Here is a 13,239-nt window from a genome sequence, read left to right as displayed (position 1 = left end):
CTCGTCTTTCAACTCTGCAATACTAACCGTACAAAAATATAGCAAACTAAAATTATCACTCAGGTCGAAATGACCCACTCACTGTAGTTGAGGATTAAGTTTCCTTTATTTATTAAAAAGAAATTGTAACCTCTTTAGAGTTTCCCGTAGACTTTTTTTTTAGAAAAATTACTATACACAATTGTTGTTTTAATTTGGCTAGTAATTATATTTTCTATATGTAATAAATTTTTAACTTACAATTAGATAAAATATTGCAAATTATAAAAAAGTAAACTTAAGCACAAAAATATGTAACTAATTGTAAAATACATATGTACTATATATCTCGAACGATTTGAGTCATACAGGGTGCCCTAAATTTAAATAGCCAATTCGAGGATATAGGAAATCGCTAAATTAAGAAAAAAAAGTCTTTTCTAGCGAGATCCCCTACACTCTATCGAAAAAAGTTTGGCCATTTAAATTCGGGACATCCTGTATAATTAAAAATTACTGATACTTAAGAGTTACTTAAATTCTCTCTCTCTCTCTCTCTCTCTCTCTCTCCCCTCCCCTCCCTCCTTCTCTCTTTTTCTTTCTTTCTCTCTCTCTCTTCTCGTCTCCTTCTCCTTGGATCACTATTAACGGAACAGTAATATTATATATAAGAACCCATAATTGTAGAAATGTAATGTAATTAGAGACGAGTCAACGAGATTGACACGATCGTGCTGGGCTTAATCGAGCTGTCTAAGGGACGAAGATGAGAGTCAGACGACAGATGATGGAAATCATAATGAATCTTACCGTTTCGCCTCCGTCGCTCAGGAATGTGAAATTACGGCAAGAAGCTGTCTAGCACGCTTGCTAATATATATCAGTGACTTCGATCTTCATTAATCTTCCACCCTTGATCGATCCTAAATATCTGGCGTTCTTCCTAGCGCAATTTTCTTCTTAGCGTTATTTGCCGCTGACATAATTTAACTTGAAATTAACTGCAATAATTTTTACAAAACTATTATGGGATAGTATTGCAATTTTTTTTTTGTTTTTTTACATGATATCTGGTGACGAGTTGGTTGCAACATTTTAAAACAATTAATTTTGTTTTATTATGTGGAATTATTTTGCCCTAACAATTAAGTGGTCGAATAATTGCCAGTATAGCAATTGATACACAAAAGTATTTGAGTAGTTTTTTTTGTAATATTCCCAAAAGAACTGATATTTCTCCTTTTAACCTTTTTGAAAACACCCTCATCTTTGTGCTTCCTTCTCCCTCCGGATGCTACCTACTTCCCCTTTTGCTCATTGATCAAACACTATCTGTTTATCCCTACTTCTGAAACCGGAATTCCTCCGCGATAACCATCCCGAGCAAACATCAGCGTAAAATACATCCTTCAGCACTACGACGCGCCCTAATGTCGATGCAGAAATGTCAAGTGGGTTATCATGATAATGACGGTCAGTAGGTGGGCCACCTACAACATCGTGCTTGCTCGCAATTATGATTGATTACAACAAACATTAAAACACTTCTAATGAATATATAAAATGTAATGCATAAAGTTAAAACGACTAATTAAAATTAAATTAAAGAACTCTTAAGAAGTAAATTGAAAGACAAGAAGTTTTATCGGAGTTTAGTTCTAATTATCAAATCCCGTTCTATATTTAGACAAGGAATAAAGCTCAACTATGAAAAGGATTACATAAATTTGAAAAAGGTTGTTCACTTTAGCTTTCATCGCTCGGTCCAGTCTTATGATGTAATTAAATGCATAAGTATAAGCAAAATGAAACTGACGGGTAACTCTTGCAAGTAATAGCGAGCTTGCTCACTTGTAACTTTACCAGACGCAGTCAAGAGTACTCGTATGTACATGTATAAACACGAAAGGCGCGTTTCTCGTAAGCGTTTCTACGAAGACTGAGATTTGCTCATAAATATGTAAATTTCTCTTGGGCATATATAGGAGCAGCGAGATAAAAATGCGGTTACACCGAGAATTGCCGATACAAATTGAATATTCAATTACGATTGGCATGTGATTTATGCTGAAAAGCGAATGTAACTGTAATTTGACACATCAATTGATACCATGCCATCTGCATTTATCAATTTTCTTAATTTGTTTCTTGTTGTATAATTAATCATCTTATTTTTTTAAATTCTCAAGGTAGGGGTGCTCACCATGATAGGATAATTTTTATTCACAGATTGTGTATGTTAATTTTTATTGTCTCTGAGGAGGGCTCAAAAGTGAGCCGAAACATGTAAGCGCATTTTAGTGAATAAAGAAGTTTCATATTTTATAGATATATATATTATTTGCGCGACGTCTTCTGCATTTGACTCCTACTGCCCGTATCTTTTCCAATTCTTATAATTAACTAATATAAATAACAATTATATATTTAATAATTATTTTTAATTAGGATTAAGAAATTTATTAATTGCCTACCACTTACAAGTGCAGTCAATTTTTGTCTAATAATAATTGCAAGTGATAACTATATGGCACACTATATGGCGAAAGTCTTCCCGTCGCAAATTTAGCTTTCTAATTTCATGCGTTTGCATCACGACATTTAGTTTATGTTATTCATATGCAACAATTTGCGATTGCAGGCAAATATATGCAAGTATAAAATAAATATTATTTTGTCATGCAACGCGCGACTAATCTACTTTTATGTGCGATTTCGTAATAACAGTATGCATTTTTCAGACTTGGGTTTCACTGATTATCAAGAATATAATAAAATATATGCTAAAAGAGCAGATACATTATTGTTTATAAATAATTGCGGTTTAAATGTTTTAATTTTATTCTGCGATCCATCCATAACGTGATAATTTTGTTTTGAAAAATCTATACTCGAGAGAGGGGGTAACTACTTAATGTAATCGTGGGACAGAGTTCTTGAAATTATTATAAAATCTATATGAAATCTCTATATGTGTAATCCGATAATTACATATGTAATCATGAGAAATTATTGTATAATATTAAATAAAATCGTATAAGTCATTTTATCAAATGACTTCATAATATGTAGTGAAAAAAGTTATTTGTAATCAGATGAAATCATATAAAATCATGTAATCTGTGGGATAATATTTCAGCTAGTAGTTACCTCCTCTCCTATAATCAGAAATTCTAAAAAAGTAAATTCCAACTCTCTAAAATTGATTTTCAATTTTAAATCTGCTAAGTATATTTTAAAAGTGGATTTTAAACAAGACTCTTTCATGTTAAAGTATAAAAATTAATATAATATATAATAATGTTAAAGACATCTCGAAAAATTATTGTTATAATATTTTCATATAACCTTTTTAATAAAACGTATTGTGTAAATAATACAACACACTCTAATGAGTGTGAAGTAATTATAAAATATTTTTCTGTGGAAATGTGATACGCAAAAAATCTCTCTGCATGTCATTAATAAAATAGTTTAGAACCACGCGTTTAAATTTACAGTGTAAAATTTAACATTCTGTACTCACCGCGCGAATATCGCATAAAAACTGAAAGCTATAAGAATCGTGAAAAAGCCTCGAGAGGCCTAAAAGCACCGAGCAAATTTTATGCGTCGTTTCCACCAGAAACTTTTAAATAAATGGGTTTTCTTTTTTGAAAAACTTTTTTTAGTACTATCGAAATACTTCTAGTATGTTTTTATTTAAATAGTGCGTTCCTTAAAAAAATTCGTAAATATTGTATAATTATCAAATAAATGAAAATTTCAATAAATAATAACATTAAAGGCGTCTTGAAAAATTAATGAATTAATGCTATAATATTTTTATAGCATTACATATAACATATAACTCTTTTAACAAAACGTAAATGATATGTAGCATAATCTTATAGTGTGATGTAAAATATTTTATTAAGTGCGTGGGATGATATTATGTGGAAATCTCTTTACTCGTTTCCAACAGCTGTTATATTATTAAAAAGAAATTAGATTAAACATCGATCGATATTTGTAAATGCAGCTGCCGATCGTCAACATGCCTCTTAATTATTGCGGTTTAATGCATTTAGAGGATCACATTGCTGGCGAAGCGTTTAAATAGCGCATGTCAAATTCACGTCAGTCGCAGCTCGGTACTGTACGATATGCGTCGGATTTCATTAATGTGATGTGTACATTTGTAAAATACATTAGTTTCTTTTGATGAGCATAATCGATAAATGTTTAAAAGTAATATACGTTCTAATAAATGTATCTGTTCTGAAACGTTTGTAAATAAATACAGATATCTAATTGCTATAAAACAGAAGATTGAATGTTATCTACCATTCGTAGATGATTGCAAGTAATAAAAAAACTTATAAAAGGTTTATTTAACGTTTGTATGTTTAATTAAAAATTAAATTCAAGCTTAAGCTACATTACAAGTTTCAGACTTGATAATTGCAATCCTCTGAGTCATTTACACGATTGATATATTCAAGATGTTTCTATTATCAGCAAAAAATTATGCTTTGCGTAAATTCATATTATAATAAAGAAACGTTCACGCGTTCCGTGAATATTCAATAATCTTAAATATTCAACGCCGGAAAATAGAGCATTTATTCATCTCTCACTAACCGTCCCGAGCATACATCTATTTTTGCCATTCTAATCTCACTCCAATCGGTCATCTTGATTTACGACATCAGAAATAAAGAAATTATTCTCGAGAACATTTTGTTACATATATTCGTTCTCTTTGTCGTCTTGTCAACTTCATAACATTTGTCCTTTGTTTGACTTACGGTCACCGATTAATTCCGGATTTTGTGTCAGAATTCGATATTCTGACGCAGGATACCAATATGTTCAATTTCAGGATATAAATATGTTCAATTTAATTAATATTTTACATTTGGAAAGAATATAAAATTATAATTTACAGTTCTTTTTCTATGTGCGTAAATTTTATATATGAAATATTCTTCTTTCTCATGTTCTCCCGTTGAAATTTATATTCAAAATCGACATTCTTGTTTGCAATGTTACAAAACAATTTGGTTACTTACTGATTGAAAACTAACGTTAAAAAGCTTGAGGTCTGAATTTTATTTTTCTTTTCTTATCATTCTTAAAATCTTCGAGCAAGTACAAAACTTATCTATTGTATTACCAAGTTTTAAATCAATGTTAATGTCCTCGAAGAACGATACAAATTAAATCTACCTGACAACGCTTACTATTTTTCTTATAATTATGCCTCTTATGTTACAATACGTTTGCAATATATCGCTTCAACAGACGACTCTAGATATAGACAAGCATGTTTATATTTAAATAAATTCGTAAAAGGACGGAGGAGGATCAGACTTTTAAATGTATTTTCTAAAATATATTTTTTCAATAGATTTTTTATTATTATAATTATTAAATATTATTTAATATTTATTATTATTTTTACTAGTAATATTAAATTTTCTAGTAAACGACAAACATATAAATAACTTTAACCAATATATTGACTACAACAAGATAGAATCTTTAGAATATATAAAATTTTTAGAAAATTACGTTTGAATATATCGACATGATAAATATAGTTAATGGAAACATTACACAATGTTCCTTAATAAATAATTAATCTAACAATATTTATAAATGACAAACTGCTGTATCTTTATTTTTTATCTCTCTAAGATCACGATTGAATATCTTTTGCACAATAATTATTATCTTTATTGTTATCAGTTTAAAAAATAAAAATAATTTATCTTTTCTTGATCTAACTAATTCCGGTACATGCCGCATTGCGCGAGAATTAATTAGAAACGATTGATTGCGACGTGCGAATACTCTTGCGTCCAAGCACGGAAACTCGATAGGAATTTTTAATTTACGATTCGTATGGACAGCACAATGAATCTAATATCCACTTACGTATCAAAACCCGCTGCTATGTTGAAATCAATTAACATATTACGCGTTCGCTCTAATGGTACATTCGCGCGATCGGATAGCACATCCACGCGCCACCGCAATCAGAGTTTAATTAAACATAAAGTAATTTGCTAATTACCTTTCACCCTGCCCGTAATTGGCAATATGTCGTGGACGTTGTGGTATTGATGCAGAACAGTTCGGAGTTACTCTGCTACTTTTCAAATAGTTCACGTCGTAGCTGATCCGCGTATTGGCTAATTTCAATAATGAGCAACTGCTGCTATTACGCCATTATATTACTATTAATGGAAATTAATTAGTAATATCATGAGTCAAACTATGTTATCATTTATCATTAATTATTGGCAATACAAAATAACGATTTCAATAGTTACTATGTCATTGTATTAGATTTGTCATTATTGTTATATAAATATTAGTAGACATTATATTATTAAACCGCTAAGAAGCATGAGATTATTGTTATTATTATTATTATCGTTGTCGTTGCATTCGACACTATCCCGTGTCAAAATTGATTATTCAGATCGACAAGTGCAGTCTCGTATTGACGCGGAAATTCGTATAAACCGACATGCGAGTTTTCCGCTTTCCGTGGTTACAATCGACATGACATTAATTTCAAGCGAATTGGCGAACACGTGTGCGTATATCGAATACGCACGAATTAATTAGCCTTTGCCCCTATAATCGCGATAATGCTTGTCACCCGATGAGCTCTATAATCTCGCGATAATTCAATCGATTCGACAGAGTCGCGTAAGTAACAATTAATCTGACAATTGTTTACGACAATTATATACGAAACATTGAAAGAAAAAAGGAAATAATATTTATACAAAAAGTAACACCACTTTTTTTTAATTATTGTAGAAAAATTAATGTTCTTGTTAAAGGTGCATTTTTTATTTAAAGAATGTGAAAGAGAGAGAGAGATTAAGGTAAAATATATTAGAGAAGTACAATACGTATAATTTATCATTTAAAAAAACATTGATAAAACGAATACAGACTTAAATGCGATTAACTAAAACGAAAATGATCTTTTCATATTATTCCGTTTTATTATCATATTTATCCTTTTAATACGTTTCAACGAATGTCATTATAATTATAGAGATAAAAAACCAAATTACATTTTCCACATAAAACAACATCAACGCTCTTAATAACACCACGATAATATATCCGGTCTTCGTTACATTTACATCCAAGATTCATCGAAACGCGCAGACTAAAGCTATATTGGTATTATTACATTTGCATATGAATGCAGTCCGCCTTACTATCACGGAGGATAACTCATCCCAGAGTGAATATACCATTCAATACCGGTCCCTCGATGCGACTATGTTGCGATGATTACCTTGTCGGACACCTCATTGATGTCACAGCGAAAGGCCCAACATCGTTAATGTATATATTTATTGTTTCGACACATGATGGAATTTATGACTATAGATCAATTTATGCGGTAAATTATTATTGCAAAATTAAACAAGCAAAAGCAACGAGGAAATAATTGTAATTCACATAATTAAATTAAATAAGAAATTAATTCATTGTTCAAAAATTAATATATCTAAATTTGATAATATCAGGTAATACAGTAATAATACTTGTATGTCATTAAATTAATGATGTTAACATTAAAATTTTGATTGTCAATAACTATAAAAGTTCTGATTACTCTAATTATAATATCGATAGCAGCATCTAACAGATAATAATCGTAATAATTAATAATCGATAATAATTAATAATCGTATATCCAAAATCAACAGCAATTGTATAAATGTCGCAGAAATATTTGAGGATATACTTGTCTCCGACACATCGTTTGCATTCAATCAGGATTAGATTTGCTCGCACATGCAAACAGATGCGGGCGTGGATAGATTCCACGTATGATATAGTTTGAATTGTGAATGTCAGGGATTCACGAAATAGCAGAAAGTCCAAAATCGCATACCAACAGTCCATAACTAGAATTACAACTGCAAGTTCCATCTATGCACCCGAACTGTTAGCTAGTCCAATTAGTCGAAGGGCGACGTTGAATCCGGAAATTACAATGCGCTGCGGCTGACAGATGCAAAAAGAAGACTAGTGCCGTACACTTTCTATTGAAGAAGACTCGTTGCCAAACGCTTACCAAATAGAACCATAGGAATTGTTTTTAGAAGTTAAACAAATTCAGAGAACGTCAAATGATTTATTTCTCATATAATCTTAATTAACGTCATTCCCTGTTATTTAAAGCAAATAAATTTAAAATGAATTAAAAATTTTTTTAATTGCATTGAAGATTACGTAAATTTATCAAAAAATGTGTGTAGATGTATAATAAAGAATTGAAACAAAATTTAATATAAATTAAATTATAGATATTTTTTAAAATACGAGTATACCAAACTAAATTTATTCTAACTATGTACATATAATAATTAGAATAAATTATAGAAATAGAAATTGTAGGTTTAAACGAACAATTAATTATAGATTGTACAATTAAAAAATATATGTAATTTATATTTATTAAAAGAAATAATTTTTGTTACAGAACTTGAAGAATCAGATTATGACGACAAACCTATGGGTTGAACAGGTGAGCGATAAATGAATCTCTCTCTCTCTCTCTCTCTCTCTCTCTCTCTCTCTCTCTCTCCCCCCTCTCTCCCTCCTTCGCTCCCTCCCCTCCCCTCCCTCGTCCTCCCCCTTTCCTCCTCCCTCCTCCCACCCTCCTCCTTTCTCTCCCCCCTCCTCACCCCCTCTCCCTTTCTCTCTTTTAAATATTTAATTCGTAAATGTTTTATTTCTCACATAAAACATTTACGAATTTTTTACTCCCTTTTCTCTACAATTTTTTTATGAATATGTAATTGTTTAACCCTTCAGTCACGCAATTCAGGGGATGTAGCAATCATTACAGGAAGGATGGTTTCTTATATTTTTGAGGCTGCTGAATCTGAATCCGGGGTCGAATTACAAAAAAAGTCAAATCCAAAATGGCGGATTCAAGATGGCGTATCAAAAAATTAATAATTTTTAAACTTATTCCCAAATTAAACTTAATTCCATAAACTTATTCCCATATTCAATACATTAACAACAATAATATATAGTGTTAAAAATGACTGATTCAATGCAATAATAATTGACCAATTGCAAAAATAATCACTTTTTGTAGTTCTGGTCGTCATATTAGATTCGCTATTTTAAATTTTAAAAATCTGGTGGCGAATTGGAATTCAGCGACTTCAAAAACATTGGAAACAATAATTTGCAATACATGTTTATTGTCAAAATCTGCCAAATAAATTAAATTCGGAAAAACATCCATTTTTTGGTATAAATTTGTTTATAACAAATAAAAATTATTAGATAATCATGAAACATGCCCTGCTTTTTGAAGTTTGAATCTTATTTTATTTGCAAAAAACCCGTGAGTTTACTCTGAAAACAAAAGATAAAATGGTAACAAAAGACCAAAAAGGTGTCTCTCATATGGCTCACTGTGACTGGGTTAAGATATGAAACGTTGGAATCTCTAATATTATTACATAATTTTAATACAGACTAATTTAAGTGATATACTCGCGAAATGTATTATTTATTGTATTAGCATTTAATTGCGCACGTGAAGTATTTTAAGAGAAATCATTCTTTTTCCGAACTGCGACGATACGCGAGGTTTGATAAAAATAAGAAAGAATTAGCGAGTATATTACTTAAATTAGTCTGTATTAAAATTATGTAACAATATTAGAAATTTTAACATTTTATATCTTAAACAATTACATATTCATAAAAAAATTGTAAGAAGCGTAATTTATTTAGTGTAATTGGACCATTATAAACATTAAAACATTAAAAAGAGAAAATTAACGAGGTAACCAACATTCACGTTTGGGAAACAAGGGCTGTTTCATTGATTTGCGTTACACGAAGGACACAGTAACTGCAAATTACTTGTATTATTAATTCATAGTACAAAATACTATGTATGAAGTGGAACGCACCTAAAGTCATTGTACGTATACACTACTCCTAAGCGAGCTGATAGTAATTACGTTTACACGGATTGATTTACGATCACATCGATGTTCTAAAACTTGCCAATTACAGTTATTCCATTCTTCAAAGGAATAGCAATGATTGGTTAATTTTATAACGTCAATGTTATAACTTTTTGGCGTAAACCGAGCCGTGTAAACGTAGTTAGTGATGCGTTTTGTTACGTCTCACATTATCTCTCAAGATGGGATGCTCTAGACATCGTCGTCTCGGGGTATCAAATATGATCATCTTTGAAAAATGAGAATTTCAAATTATTATTATGTTAATGTTCGTACTTTCGATCAATAATGATTTCGTCAACGACGCTTACATTGAGATATATTATTTCAAATTTTTTTTCAATTTGCACTTGATTAATTGTCTGTCACTTTCGAATCGGGAGCTCGTGCGAAATGATATATGTGATTTAAGTTTAACGAAATGCCGCGTGTACTGATTTATTAGATAATAATAAATATAAAAAGAAAAAATAATAAATACGATAAAGAACAAAGTACACTTATATTTCAAAATGTACTCTCTAAAAATCTGAATTCTAGATACTCACTGATTTTCCAGTGGTATCAGAAGACACGGTAGTGTCGCGCAACATGTTAGCTCCGTGTATTTTTACACGAACCGTCGAGATTTTCTAAACCGCGCTTATAAGATTTCAATAAAGGACCGATCAAGTTCTAAGTAGGTTTTAATCTAGTAATAATAGCTTCTACCCGAAATATATAATGAAAGTGTCTTTATTTTTTCTCTGTGTGTCCTACAATCGGAGATATTGTGATGCAAAGTTTCGATGTGGGCGACTTTCGCAATTTCATTTTAAGAAACGTCATTATTATCGGATATTCTGCGCATTCCTTTCGTGTCTTTTTGACATTTTTTGTACAAAGAATGCTAGCGGTACATGATCAGCGCTGCAACATACATTGCCAAGAGTACTTCAAACTACTTTTCTCTACTAACGTTTTCATACGTTTGAATATTTCTAAAAGTAGATATAATCTCTTATTCAAATTATATAAAATTATTAGTTCTGACAGGATAATAAAGAAGTGGTTTCTTTATATACATGATGAGAATGTTGAGATTTGAATGAATATTACATCGAGTAATCGAGCAATTAGTAAGTAATAGGATTGCTACATACATTTGTTAATAACAATTACATCGTTTTACTAATTGTTTAAATTATCTTTGATTGATTTAATGTGATTTAAAACAACTAAATACGAGGCTGCCAATTACAGTGAAAATTGGATGTTTAAAGTAACACATCGATATGTATTTTGAATATAATTATCTCAGAACTATGATTGCGCGCCAATTATTTTCGGATTTGTAACTTAATTAATCTGAAATGATAATAAAAAATCTCCATTAATTTAATTAAATCCCATAAAGAACTTATTGCAAAAAATATTATCTAAGCTGGAAATCGAATTTAGATATCACGCTAGCATCCTTAGAGACCAGCATTCTCACAGATAAAAATATTTTTTATAATAGTTCTTTACAAATTTTAATTTAATTTAGGAAGGATTATTAGTATCTCAGATTATTGCAAGTTTGAACATAATCGGGGTGTAGAGGAGAGTGGGCATAAAGAGTTTTCATTTTTTTTTCAAAATATGAAAAAATACTTAATCTGGTATTAAGCAAATATAATCGCTTTCTTACTTAAGTGTACTCATTTATCTATAAGATCCCTTTAATAGAAAAATAATATTTAGTCATTAACTGAGATTTAATCACTATTATATTTTTCATGAACAAGAAATTCAGCTCTTTCAAAACAACGTGGTTTTGAAAAAGCCATTACCTGTTTTGAAAGAATTAAGTACTAAATTATATAAGCTTTAATATAAATAAAATCAAAATGTCATCCTTTAAAAAGATCATTTTTTTAGAAAATTAATAAATATGTGAAAAGTGGAAAATATAATATTTCTAATTAAGAACATTTATCGCAAAAGGAATGGAAATTTCCCTTATTGCCATATGAAGTATGAGCCCAGTCAGAATACAATTTGCACTGATATCAGTCTTCAGAATAATCTATTAAACACTATAGATAATCAAAAAAAGTGAAATATAGAAGCTGAGTCGGTAAAATGCTTTAGTATATCTTAACCTAGCAGCAACATAATCTACGAACCAGAATGCTAAAAGAACAGAAATCTATTTACAATAAATATGCACAGGGATGCTCCTCGAAGAAGGAGACTGCATCTGAAGGCAATCTTGTACAGAAGTGTTCTGATAGGATATAATATATTGACGCCACGCGATGATGTATTCCCAGTCAGAAATGATAATAGAATCGACATCGAATCGATATATTTCAAAAAAGTACTGATGTACTAAAATTGCCTGAATTGTATTTAAAAAAATAGAAAATCAACTGTACTGAAAAAAACATCCCTGAATATGCAATGAACGAGTCAGGCAAAGCAATAGTAGAACTGACTTTTTCATAGCTCTCAATACCTTTCATAACATCGTGCGCAAAAAATTTAATCGCAGAATTAGAAATATAAAACAAGGCTAATAAGAGTTTAACGCTGATGTAAGAGCGAAAAGTTAGGAGATGCAAATAATACTCAAGTGTTAGCGATTATTGTATCTTCATTTATTGTATCGAATGTTTCGGAGCCACTTTGGAGTCATCTTCAGCAAAAAAGAATATAATACCTCGTTAAAAGTAAGTCAACGAGGTATTATATTCTACTTTTTATCCTCCGCTACCTTTTATCCTCCTTTTATTTTTTAAATATCAATCACATAAAGATATTGGTAATTTAAAAAAGAAATTAGTTACGTTAAAATATAACGTGTGTAAAATATATAATTACGAACTTAGCAAACTTTATGAAGAAACAATTAAATAAAACATATTTGACACGTATGTTTCTATATATAATACAATAAATACATTATAAGAAAATGATTTACACTAATAGCAATTTTTTAATCAATACTCTAGTCGAAACCAAATTAATATTGATTGATTTTTTGGACCATTTGATTTGATATTGACTACATTTTCTATTGATCTTTAGAGGAAATCAACATTTTATTAACGCTGCATCCAGAAGAGCGACGTCAATGCTGCATCGAATCTTCTTTCGAAGATCAATAGAATATCTAGTAGATATCAAATCAAACGGTTCAAAAAATCAATCGATTTCAAATCAACATGTGAACCGAGATATACATGTAAATGCACTATATATGTATATA

The 13,239-nt window shown here is 30.2% G+C and overlaps 1 protein-coding gene across 1 annotated transcript in view; it reads left to right on the top strand.

Annotated features, from left to right (window-relative positions):
- Nucleotides 1-13,239, top strand: part of LOC108755586 (acetylcholine receptor subunit alpha-like) — a 307,465-nt gene that overhangs the window by 132,315 nt on the left and 161,911 nt on the right. Inside the window, exon 3 of the mRNA XM_018498684.1 lies at nucleotides 8,489-8,533. Coding sequence (XP_018354186.1) covers nucleotides 8,489-8,533 — 45 coding nt within the window. The remainder of the gene's footprint in view (nucleotides 1-8,488; nucleotides 8,534-13,239) is intronic.

Source organism: Trachymyrmex septentrionalis, unplaced genomic scaffold (genome assembly GCF_001594115.1).
Source record: "Trachymyrmex septentrionalis isolate Tsep2-gDNA-1 unplaced genomic scaffold, Tsep1.0 scaffold89, whole genome shotgun sequence".
Classification (NCBI taxonomy): domain Eukaryota; kingdom Metazoa; phylum Arthropoda; class Insecta; order Hymenoptera; family Formicidae; genus Trachymyrmex; species Trachymyrmex septentrionalis.
Note: the sequence above shows the minus strand (reverse complement) of the source record. Positions and strands in the feature narration are given on the sequence as shown.